Source organism: Typopeltis vanoorti, chromosome 16, assembly GCF_054136105.1.
Source record: "Typopeltis vanoorti isolate ZY-2024b chromosome 16, IOZ_Tvanoo_1.0, whole genome shotgun sequence".
NCBI lineage: Eukaryota > Metazoa > Arthropoda > Arachnida > Uropygi > Thelyphonidae > Typopeltis > Typopeltis vanoorti.
This window is the reverse complement of record NC_143564.1, coordinates 55569786-55582831: the sequence shown is the minus strand read 5'-3', so window position 1 is coordinate 55582831 and position 13046 is coordinate 55569786. Positions and strand designations below refer to the sequence as shown.

General features: G+C 36.3%; 1 protein-coding gene across 1 annotated transcript in view; it reads left to right on the top strand.

Annotated features, from left to right (window-relative positions):
• The window catches only part of LOC150098029 (uncharacterized), a 995665-nt gene that overhangs the window by 30906 nt on the left and 951713 nt on the right, over window positions 1-13046 (top strand). The window contains exon 3 of the mRNA XM_090406661.1: window positions 1237-1344. Coding sequence (XP_090262787.1) covers window positions 1237-1344 — 108 coding nt within the window. The remainder of the gene's footprint in view (window positions 1-1236; window positions 1345-13046) is intronic.

Here is a 13046-nt window from a genome sequence, read left to right as displayed (position 1 = left end):
TGACACTATGACCAAATCCAAAACTCTTGAACCTCTTGTTCCATCTGTTACATGTTGCCTAAGACATTTGTCCCTCAAGAATTCTAGAAATTCCATCCCCTTATTGCTAGTTGCATTTTCCTCTTCCCAGCTTATATTGTTGTGGTTAAAATCTCCCATAACAGTCATTCTTCTTGCACTTGCCAAGCTCAACTGTCTAAACATCTCCTGCTTCCCACCCTCTGTGCTGCCTGGTTTGTAGCAACACCCACTAAACATCCTGTCTTGGCGACTTCTACCTCACACCATATGCTTTCAAAATGATTAGTGTCACTGCCTTCCAAATCCTCCACTCTTAGAGGACATAAGTCATCACTTATCATAAGTACTACTTCACCACCACGTTTTCTTTTCCGATCCTGCCGAAAAATGCTGTACCCTGCCACTTCAATTCCTGTTATTATATCATCCTCCATCAACCATATCTCAGAGATCTCAATAATCTTTGGCCAGGCTGATGCTATCAGTGCCACGAATTCATCTCCTTTAATTCGGATACTCCTGGCATTAGTATAAAGCATAAAAATGTCACCGCTTCTATACCTGTTATTGTCCCTTTTCGACCCTACTGGACTAAGTGTTACCTGATGTCGTCCCTCTTCCCCCCCAAGCACCCATTCCCACAAGAGGTCACCCCTGCTACCATCCACCCTGGGAATTCTAGTTTCCCTGCATTGACACACTCATTCAGAAAACAGCAATCTCTCCAGATGCCTTCGTCCTTCCTCATTCAAATGCAAGTGGTCTCTCACATACAGTTCCATTCTGTTCTCAAATGCCCTCCAAGCATCCACATATTCCAATCCTCTCTTCTGACACATTCTAGCTATTATGCTATTCACACACATACAATCTTTACTCTCTGCATCTTTTATTGTACAACCTCAAGCAAGAATCTCAGATCTCTCGCCACCCGATTTACATTGCCTCTCAAGTCATTCGTGCACACCATCACAATTATTTCATTCATCCTTTCACCCCTCTTAATTGCCATAGCCACATTTTCTGTTGTCCCTCCAGGCAATCACATCTCTGACATCCTATCTTGCACACCACAAAAAGTTGCTCTATCTGGCAAGTGGGAAGTAGGAGATGTTTAGGCAGTTGAGCTTGGCAAGTGCAGGAACTATGAATATATATATAAATAAATGAATATATATAAAGGAATATATGTACATAAATAAAATACTATTTTAGGGCTCAAGAGGATCAAGTGGAGAGAAAGGAGATCAAGGATCTAAAGGAGACCTTGGATCAACTGGAACGGATGGTAGTTCTGGAATCGAAGGACCAGAAGGACCTAAGGTAAGATATATTATTATTATTATTAATATTATTATTATTATTTTGAACTCTGATTGATTTCAATTATTTTCTGTTGATCTCAGTTGAGATCAACAGAAAAAAAAAATATTACATTGAAGTGCTGTAGTTACAGCACTTAAATACGTTAAAAGCAAAAATTGTAAAATCTATATAACTTATTGTTATCTTGTAAATGTTGTTAAAAAAAATGTAATCTTATCCAGCAAACTATAAGTTATCATCTATAATAACTATTATTAACACATTATACAAAAAACGGAAAAATTTGTATGAAACTCACTGCAAAAAAAAAAAAAAAAAGTATCATCATCATCATCATCAATAATAATAAGATACCTCCATGAGGTTGACAGATTAATTGCAGGAGGACTTCATCAACTACGATATCCCTATCACACTGTAAATAACACATTTTAATACATTCACCTCACCCAGAGAAATTCTTTCCACTTACCTCTTCACTCTATACCTTTACACACCAGGGATGGCCTTTCATATTGTCTCCCACCCCCACTCCATATATCATTCCTACTGTAAAATTCCCAAACAGTTTAAACACTCTGTCACATCATCTCTTTGCTGTCTTAACTCCTGAATTTATACTTCCTCAGTTTCTTCCACAACCAACACTTCAGCATCTTAATATTGTTCTAGTCAATAATCTCTGAAGCTTCTAAAGACTTTCAATATTACTATGCAAACCAGCTGACCAAATTTGTGTCCAGTTTTCTATGAACTTATAAATTGGTACAATCACCTTCTTATTTTTAACTCATTATTAACTCTGGTAATATACCCTCTCCATTTCAAGCCCCTATGGACAGTCTCCCAGATCATGAATCTTGTTCACCTCCTGGAGTACAGTTCTACCTTACATTCTGCACTCCAAAGTATAATACTATAATACCAAAGTACTTTGTACTTCTTTTTCTTTCCTTCACGTAATAGGCCTAGTGGCCTGTTACGGAACTATTCTTAGCCCCTATAAGCCGTACCTGTCCTGAGGATAAGGTGGCTAGCCTTATGCCTCCCGGTGTGTCTTATGTCTGTAGATGCATGTTCATGTGGCCGATTTGCCTGCTTGCTGGAGGAAAAACCCCAGATAAACTTGGTGAGAAAAACCCTGCAGTCCACACCCAAGACCGGCTAACTTGGCTATGTCTGGGGGAGATCCTTAAGCTCCTCACGTCAGCGATGGGAATCAAACCCAGGACACTCCTTTCCCAAGCATATGGTTGCGAAGCGCATAGCCACTCACTAACCTCACAGACTACTTTATTAACATTAAAGCAGCAACTCCACTGATGTATCCTGGCAAAAAGGCTATTTAAAACCTCCTGAAAGGACATATTATCATGTTTGCAAGAAGGAAAGTTTCTGAGAAATGATAGGAAGGAAGATGGTGCCACTTTGTAAAGGAGACTCTAAAACAGTCTTGTTGAACAGTCTATTGGTTTGAGTTTAAGGATATAGGTTAAGTTGGTTGTTGTTCATATTGAGAAGTTGGTTCATTTACCTGTAGAATATCAGATAACCCTCCTGTCCTGTCAGGTGTCTTCTCCCTCCAGGAGATTGACTACCATGTGTCTCCACCATGTCCTATTCTGCACCTCTCTGCTGCATTCCTCATATGAGAGATAGGTCCAGTCTTCTATATTTTTCATCCACTCCAGTCTTTGTCTTCCTCTCTTTCTCTTTCCCTCAACAGTTCCTTTGAGAAGTGTCCTTTGTAGGCAGTTATGTCTCAGAAAATGTCCAAAATAGCTGACTTTTCTCTTTTTAATTTCTTTCATCAGGCTCCTGTTTATGCCTACCATCTCTAGTGCCTCTTCATTTGTCTTTTTGTCTTTCCATGATATCCTCATAATTCTTTGCAGCATCCACATTTCAAAGGCCTCCAGATAACCCTAACCACTCTCCAAATACTCTTGAAATTTGGAGAGTAATTCTATTTTTAACTGACACTTCTAATTAACTACTGTTATTATTTCTCTTCTATTTAATTCATATTATAGTTTTCTCCCCTCCTATGGAGAAACACTCATGCAGCCACTCTTGTCCATGAGAAACCACATGGAATTCTTTTCATGATTTTTGTGCCTCATTTCCTTGGTCGGATTATTGTTTTCAGTCTTCTGATCCAACATATGCACCAAATAGATCATGGAAACAATTCTTATTAAAGTAAAACAATTTATTTCCCATTCCACTTTAAATTCTTGTCCTTTATTTTTTTTTATCTGACTCTCACCACGAACGGTTACAAACTTACTTATAGTGCATTAGTACCATAGTTGGGCTAAAGGATTTTTTCCTTTATTTTTATTAATTATATATATTTTTATGTATTTTATATAATCAAAAAATCATGCTCTAGAGCAGTGATGAGCAACCTTTGTTCTTGAGTGGGCTACAATCGAAAATCTAATATTCCATGAGGACCGCAACAAAAACAATATTAAATACTTTAATATATTAATCGTCCGCAAATTTTCATATATCATATATTTTTCATATTTCATATAACTACTTTCATATATCGTTAAAGTACAACTGCTGATGCGTGACTGAAAATCCAGAGGCAAATGGCACAATCGTGGAAATTATCGTTGTGAGCAAATATTTTTCACGTGACTTCTTAATGCGTGCTTCACATTGATAACACATTGTGCTTTATGCTAACATTTTTTACACTTCAGCTAAATGAAGTGCAACATTTTGTCAGGCCAGAAGTTAGTAGTTGGAGGGTTGCATGCTGCCTGTGGGTCGTGGGTCTCATCATTGCTCTAGAGGAACTTTTTTCATGTCTTTTCAGACTTCCAATAAGCAGGACAGTGGTTTCACACCAGACAATGAGATTCTTCTCCGACCTAAAGACAGCCACAAATATCCATTATTGTGGCAGGTTTCAAGCCCACAGCCTGTTAGTTGGAGTGTGGAGACACTAATCACTTAGCCAACCAGGCTAGCAATCTGTTATTTAAGCATTGATGCATCAAGAAGTGTACTAAGGTTGTAAAAGTGAAGAATGAAGGAAACTAGTTGGGTTTCATTAAATTTCCATCTTTCTTTTCTGTTTATCCTAAAGTTGAAATAATTATAAGCATATTGTTAACATGTTTACAATTGATTTTGAAAAGACCAAAAGTAGGAAATTTGCATGATGTTCAAATGGCAGTTATGTCTTGTGGGCTCTTGCCAAAGCAATTATATATATATATTATTATTATTATTATTTGGGTGTTTAAGGGTCAAAGCTGTATAACTGAGAGGAGACATCTACATAGCCTTTAAAGGAATGCAGAGAACTGACCAGGGCTTCTGACCTAATGTCCAATCCTCACCTTCTCGTGGTGCACCCTGTTGGGTATCTACCTGGATACTGAATGAATGAGGATGGGTTGGCAATTTGGGATTTAGCCGACCAAATTATATTCTTATTAGCTTAAACCAAAATACAAAATAATGGTACAACATGGCAAAATTTCATGCCGGCTGGAGCGTTGTCCGGTTAAACAAGGCCCCCCGTTGTTTTTGCCAAGGAACCAGGGCGAACAGCAAAAAGTCGTCTACTGGAACAAATCTGAAAACACACCCCAACCCAACATCACCAGAGTTAAAGATTGGTACTATCAACATAAGAAGCCTGAATGGCAAAGAAATGGAGCTAGCTGAAGAATTAGATAAGTACCAGATTGACATAATAGGAGTGACTGAAACAAAAAAGACAAAAACTGGTGAGATCTTTCTGAGCAATAAATACAAAATGTTATATTCAGGCAATGACATTCAAGGAAAAGAAGGAGTAGCCATAGTATTCAACACAAAAATATGAGGCTAATCTTCTTGAATGGCAGGCAATCTCAAGTAGAGTGATGTGGGCAAATATGAGAAAGGGGACTTGGACAATGAGACTTATTTGTGCCTATGGTCCCACAAAAGGTTCTACTAAGGTAGAGGTGGAGGAATTTTTTGATGCTTTTAGAGAAAGCAACTGACACAATGAAAAGGGAAAAGTTGGTCCTTGTTGGGGATCTAAATAGCAGAGTAGGAAATGATTGTCAGAGAAACAAATATATTTTGGGAAATTTTGGAGAAAAGAGCAAAGCTAATAATAATGGCAAATACCTGTTGGATTTCTGCTCAGGACATGGACTGGTTATTACTAACACAATGTTCTAACATAAAAATGTGCACATATTCACATGGAGAGAAGAGGCAAGGAATAAGAAAAGTCTCTTTGACTATGTTATTGTTGATGGTGATGTTTTCTCCCTAGTGCAGGACACCAGAGTGTACAGAGGATTTGAAATCGGAAGTGATCACTATTTAGTCTTGAGCAGGATAAAATTGAATTTCATATTGAAAAGAATGACTTGTAAGAAAGTTTTAAAGTGAATAAAAGTTGAGCGCTCTAAGATGTGAACTGTAGACTAAAATACACAAAGATTATTGAAACAAAAATGAAAGAGTTTGAGAACAGGAATCAAACCTTGGAGATTGAGTGGCAAGCCTTGAAGAAAACCCTGATTGATTCAGCCAGAGAGGCATGTGGTGAGGTTGTCAGCAAGAATAGAAAAATCAGAACTCCATGGTGGACACAGGAAGTTAAAGAGGCAGTGAAGGAACAGCAGAAAGCATATCAAAAGTTCCTGGTGAATAAGTCAGTTTGTTCTCTTAGAGAATACAGAGACAAATGTAAGATAGCTAAACACTGTGTAAAACTAGCTAAACAAAAGTCATGGGAGGACTTTGGCAAGAACATAGAAAATAAATATCAACAAGGTGGCAAAATATTCTGGAGGTTGTTGAAGAAGTTTAGAAATGGAGGAAAGAGTGCTGTAAAAGGAATTAGAGATGATAAAGGTGACATGAAAACTTGAGAAAAAGATATCCTTGAAGTATGGAATAATTACTTCGAAAAATTGCTAAATGAAACAAGCAGTGATGAGAGCACTGTGGTAAAAAACACTCAACAGGCATACAGTTAGGGATAGATATCCATACTTGAAGTAGATAAAGCCATCAAAGGCTTGAAATGTGGAAAGGCAGCTGGAGTAGATGATATTCGACCAGAAATGCTGAAGTATAGTGGTCTTACAGTGGCTGCACTGCATAGTTCAGAAGGGCTGGACAGAGGGACGAATTCCCGATGATTGGAGTACAGCTCTCATAGTACCCATATATAAAAAGGGAAATAAAACTGAATGTGAGAATTACAGAGGTATTTCCCTACTGAGTGTTCCTGGTAAGATTTATTTAAATATACTTGACAAACTGTTGAGAAGAATTGTGGAAGAAAAGCTTGGTGAAGAACAAGCTGGATTCAGGCCTAGTAGAGGCTGTCAGGATCGGATCAGATCAAATCATGGGAATATAACAAAGATCTGTATTTAAGTTTTATCGATCTGGTAAAGACAAATGACAAGGTGCCAAGAGATAAGCTATTCAATACGCTACAGTTATATGGTGTCAATAGGGCATTATATCAAGGCAATACTTCGTCTTTATTTGAGTTGTAAGTCAGCAGTTAGAATTGAAGGAAGTAAAGGAAGATGGTTTAATTAAATCTGGTGTCAGACAAGGATGTACATTGATGACTTTATTATTCATTATCTATATGGATCACATTATGAAGGAAAGTGGTATTAAACCTGATATCAAAATTGGAGATTTTAATCTCAGCTCTTTGCTTTATGCGGATGATGTTATACTTTTAAATAAATCCACTACAAGTCTGCCAGATTCCCTGACTAAATTGAATAACTGTTGTAATAGATGTGGTATGAAGGTCAGCAATAAAAAAGCAAAGACAATGAAAATAGTCAGAATCATTGAAAATGTCAACTGCATTGTGAACGGAGAACTTGTGGAACAAGTAAAACATTTAAGCTACTTATGCACGATTTTTAGTGAAGATTGTAAATTAAATATGGAAATAGACAACAGAATTAACAAAGCTGGTATGGTAGGAAGTCAATTGAATAAATTCATATGGAATAAGAGAAAATTAGTCAGAACACTGAATTAGCTGTATACAAGACAGTGTGTTCAAACCAGTTTTAACTTATGGATCTGAGAGCTGGGTCAGAACTAAAACACTTGACCAAAGACTAGAGACAGCAGATATGAGAGTCCTGAGAAAGATTAGGGGCATGAACAGATGCCTTCAATGACAATATCATAAAAACATTGATATTTGGAAAGAACTTGATATTGTCAGCATCCAGGAATGCATTAGCAGAGCTAATCCTAGGTGGTATGGTCACTTAAACAGAATGGGCAAGGAAAGATTAGCAAAATAAGTGTTCTCTGCCAGGTTGGTAGGAAAACAACCCAGAGGCAGACCAAGATATAGGTGGATAGATATGGTACAAAGTGCCTTAGATGATAGAAATATAAGATCTGATAATGTTGGAGTCTTGACAAGTAACAGACTGATTTGGAGGAAAATTGTAGATAGGAAGTTGGTAGTGATGTAAATTTTTCATGTAGTATTATCATATCCTATTTTTGATGATGATGATGATGATTATAAAATAAATGAAGTCAATTTCTTGGCTTCCTATTTTTCTCCAATTTCTTCATTGATGTTCTTAATAAAGCACTCTCTGCCTTTCCTGATGTGCATCATTCAATTCATTATATATATACATATAGACACACAATAAGTCTTAGACTTATGATGGGCTGATAGGATTTTGTGTCAACCAAACTTTCATAAGCTGAAGAAGTCCTGAGTTAGAAATCATTGTATGAACTATAAACATGCCGTCATGATAAAACATGTGTCGGCCTGTTTTGTTATATTTTGAAACTAATTTTGTTTATAGTGAAATCATACATTTACAAATTAATTTAAAATTTCTGTACCTGATACTATGTTATATTTAAATAAAAAAAACATGAATGTACAGTGCTTATGTGCACTTAACAGTAAAATAATTAGATAGAAACACATGGAGCAAGAGTAATTTTTCTAAGCTGCTGCTTTATTAATTGGGAAGTTCACCAGAAAGGCAGTGGAGGGTATGTAATCAATAACAAATTCTTCAGCTTCAGGAATTGCAATAAATTGTTCTGAGGATGGTTCACTAGATGCATAAATTTTGGATGGTCTTGATTCATTACTGTTATCAGGAGAGAGATCAGCAGGAATGGAATTCTTTAAAAATTTGTACATTGCATCCAACTCAATCTGCATGAGTTTCCTTTTCTTTTTTGCATAAATTTCTCTGTAGCAAACAGTTGTGGCTTGCATCATTCTGTTCTGGTTTGCTAATTCTCACCATGTTGGGAACTATGTTTTCAAACAGCCAAACTGCATTATTAACATAGGCAAATGCCTCTGCTAATTTTTTCACTGTAAACCTTTTTGGGCATACTCTGCTTCCTCCTTTTTCTGTAACTTTATTTGCTGTTATGTCTATAAAGTCTTTATTTTAAAGTTCTTCTTCTTCAGCTTCCAACAAATTGTTCTTCATTTCATCGATAACCTGAAACTCTTTATATAGCAGCACTATCTTGTTACCAATCTCTTGCAAGGCTTTGCCTTTGATGCCATTCATACATTGTACTGTCAACTCACTCTCTGCTGCATCTGCAAGATATCATATTCTTTCTGAAAGTCTTTGAGGGGTTTCTCTTCCTCAGTAGCAGTAATAGCCTGATGAAAAGTTTTTCTTCTTAAACAATATGCCTGTAATGGCAGCAGTAATGCTATGGTCCATGGGCTGCAGGAGAAAGTTGGTATTTGGTGAACGTGTTAATAGGATCGCCGTTAAGTACAAGTATTTGAAAGTCGCATACATCATAAGTTGTAAACAGATACATACGTGTACACACACACATGCAAAACCATAGCATATAACACTGATATGCTATAGGTCTTGCCAGGCACTGATGTGGACAAAAAAAGTAAGAAGAAGAAGAAATAGTAAGGAGCAATCTGTTGACAATTTTCTCAAATAGCTGAAGATTATAGTTTTTGGGGAAGACAGAGTGAGTGAAGTTGTTTCAAAGAACAGGGGTAGATGGAATGAAAGAGGAGGCAGAGAAGTTTGTTTGGAAAGTTTGGAGCTGGAATGTAAATGGGTTTGTTGACCAGCAGTTTTGTTCTTATTGTTTTGGAAGAAAGTTGAAGAATGAATGTGACCAGTTGAGGAGGGCACTGCCCATTAAAGTATCTGTAGAATAGGCATAAGCAGAATGAAATGTTTATGAGATAGAGAGAGAGAGAGAGAGAGAGAATTTGGAGTAGTCTGTGAGAGTGGAATCATCAGTTAACCATATTACCATCTTCCAGATAGCAGCAAGTAATCAGAGAGTATTTTGGTGTACTGCCCCAAATGTATTTCATGGGTGGGTGGGATTTGGAATTTGTACAGAGTTAGCAACTGTACAGGTGAGAAATAGTGCCTTGAGTAAAAAAATATACCACAATTTTTCAGCAACTGTAGAAGCTGTGACTGAGTTGTGTTTGTGCCAGGTAAGGCTGGATGTGGCATTGCTCGAGTCCAGAGGTGGGTAGTGAAGGCCAGAAGATCAGTTGTACATTGAGAGTGGCAGAATCCATGTTGCTGGTCACCAGTTAGGTGGTGAGGCTCCAGATGATTGAAAAATTTGCCATTGATGACCTTCTCCATAGCTTTTGAAATAACAGACATGAAAGCAACTGGATGATAGTTCGTTGGTTAACTTTCATTGTCTTTCTTTTGAATGGGCTGAATGTAGGCCCACTTGCATACTGTAGGGTAGATGCCAGTTGAATAGGATAGATTGAAGAGGCAATATAGAATAAGTATTAAATCTGCAGCACAAGTTTTTAGCACAGTAGGCAGAATACTATCAGAACTCTATGCCTTGTTTTTGTCCAATTTATTTAGGATTATTCTGATTTCTTTCTGGCCAAAGATATATATATATATATACATACATACATTAATCTTTCTGGATTAGACAAAGGCTTTTAATAGAATACCATACAACAGATTTGTAAAATTGAAGGGGATGGGAATCCATACTATACTAATGGTATGGGCATGGGTGTATATATATATATATTTATATTCATTTATATTTATAGTCATTCATATATATATATATATATATATATATATATATATATATATATATATATATATATATATATATATATATATATGTAGCTGAATATATTGTCTGAATAAATGACTTATGTAGCTGAATATAGTGTCTTTAAAGGTAGTGTAGCTCAGGATTTGAAAGGAGATACTGAACTGTTTGTATACAATGTGGAATTGAGAAGGTAATAACAAAGAATTCCAGTATGGTATTACTTATGTATGAGTTTAAGGGTCTGGGTTAGTGGAATTGCTGTGTGAGTATGCCAGTTTAATTTGCCAAGTATCAAATTTTGCACTTTGCCAGAGGAAATGAAATTAAATGTATTCTATTGAGGGAATTCTGATCCAGCAGGTGGAGGGAGATGAGTGAATCCAGAGTTTAGGTGACATATTGCAACAGACGAGAAGTTCACTTGGAGGATTGTCATTATATTGAGAATCATGTTCAACAAATATGGTTTAAGAATGTAGTTGTTCCATTGTATAAAGCATTCATTAAGTCACACTTGGACACTACTGTGCCCATTTCTAGTTTTTAAAATGTGTTGAAGATAAGAAGACTGTTAGAGAGGATCATGATACCACATGTAACTAAAATAGTATCAGGACTTGAATGTTGAGTATAAGGATAGGCTGCCAGACTGGTTGGCTGAGTGGTTAAATGTACCCATTCTCCAAACAGCATGCTGTGTGTTTGAATCCAGACATGGACAATCATGATGGATATTCATGATTGTCTTTAGGTAAGAAATCAATTTCATCACCTGGTGTGAGACTGTTGTTGTATTTATTAAAAGCCAGATTGAACAAGTTTCATGTTTGTTTCCTAGAACAAGGTTTCCAAACCATGTAACAAAAAAAAAAAAAAATAAATAAATAAATATATATATATATATATATATATATATTTATAAAGAATTGAATAACTAGAACCGAGATTTAAGTTAAAAGGTTTTAATATAAAAACACGACTAGTTTCAGCTTGTAACGTGACATTGTAAAAGAAAGAAAAAACACTGAAGCTTAAATAAACTATGAACATCATAAAGAGTCTCTATACATAAATGACACTACATCATTGTGGTTGTATTTAAAGCTGTTCTTTCATTAGTTGTATTGTTGGAAAAGTGCGTGCTAGTAGCATCTCATGAATGCCAGTACATGATTACAGCTGAATGACAATCTCGGAGGTTGTAGCTCAAGTTATTATTTAGATTAACAGGATTGAAGATGATTTCTCTAGATTCCACGATTTTTCTCTCTACTTCATCATTGCAACGGAAGATGCTAGTAGATTTTTCCAGCAGACTTTGTGACTTCAGTTTTCATCATTAGGATTAGTCGAGAAAAGGATATGACTTGATAATGCATGGCTCGCTGTCTCTTGTAAGTAATGTCCCTCATGTGTTCTTCCATACGCAATTCGACAGATTTGTCTCTCTGCCCAAAATAAGGAATATCACAATCACACAATATTTTATATATACCAGGGTATTTGAGTTGATGATGACAAGGTTTTGGGTGGCTTATTAAGAAACGGATCTTTGGAAGTGGAGTGAACAAGGTTCTGATATTGTATTTTCTTAGAACGTTTGCTAATTTATGTGAAACTGTACTTATGTAAGGAATAGATATATTGCCTTTGAATCTATTTGTTTCTTCTGAGTGATGTCTAGGAGGATTAAGAAGGAATTTTTCAATGATTCTCTTGGAATATCCTTTAACTTCGAAAGAAGTTTTCAGATGGTTTATTTCTGTAAGAATTTCATATATAGAAATATCGATATATAGAAAGCCCACATACCAACATCTGCATAGTCAGTCCCATCACTTCCCTCCTCATGAGCTTGGAATAATTTCCACCTTGGGACACAGAGCCCATTCTCTTCTGGATGACCCAAATGAACTTCTTACAGAAATAAACCATCTGAAAACTTCTTTCGAAGTTAATGGATATTCCAAGAGAATCATTGAAAAATTCCTTCTTAATCCTGCTAGACATCACTCAGAAGAAACAAATAGATTCAAAAGCAATATATCTATTCCTTACATAAGTACAGTTTCACATAAATTAGCAAACGTTCTAAGAAAATACAATATCAGAACCTTGTTCACTCCACTTCCAAAGATCCGTTTCTTAATAAGCCACCCAAAACCTTGTCATCATCAACTCAAATACCCTGGTGTATATAAAATATTGTGTGATTGTGATATTCCTTATTTTGGGCAGACAGACAAATCTGTCGAATTGCATATGGAAGAACACATGAGAGACATTACTTACAAGAGACAGCGAGCGAGTGCATTATCAAGTCATATCCTTTTCTCAGCTAATCCTAATGATGATGATAACCAAAATCACAAAGTCTGCTGGAAAAATCTACTAACATCTTCCATTGCAATGATGAACTAGAGAGAAAAATCGTGGAATCTAGAGAAGCCATCTTCAATCCTGTTCATCTAAATAATATCTTGAGCTACAGCCTCCCAGATTGTCATTCAGCTGTAATCATGTACTGGCGTTCACGAGATGCTACTAGCACGCACTTTCTCAACAATACAACTAATGAAAGAACA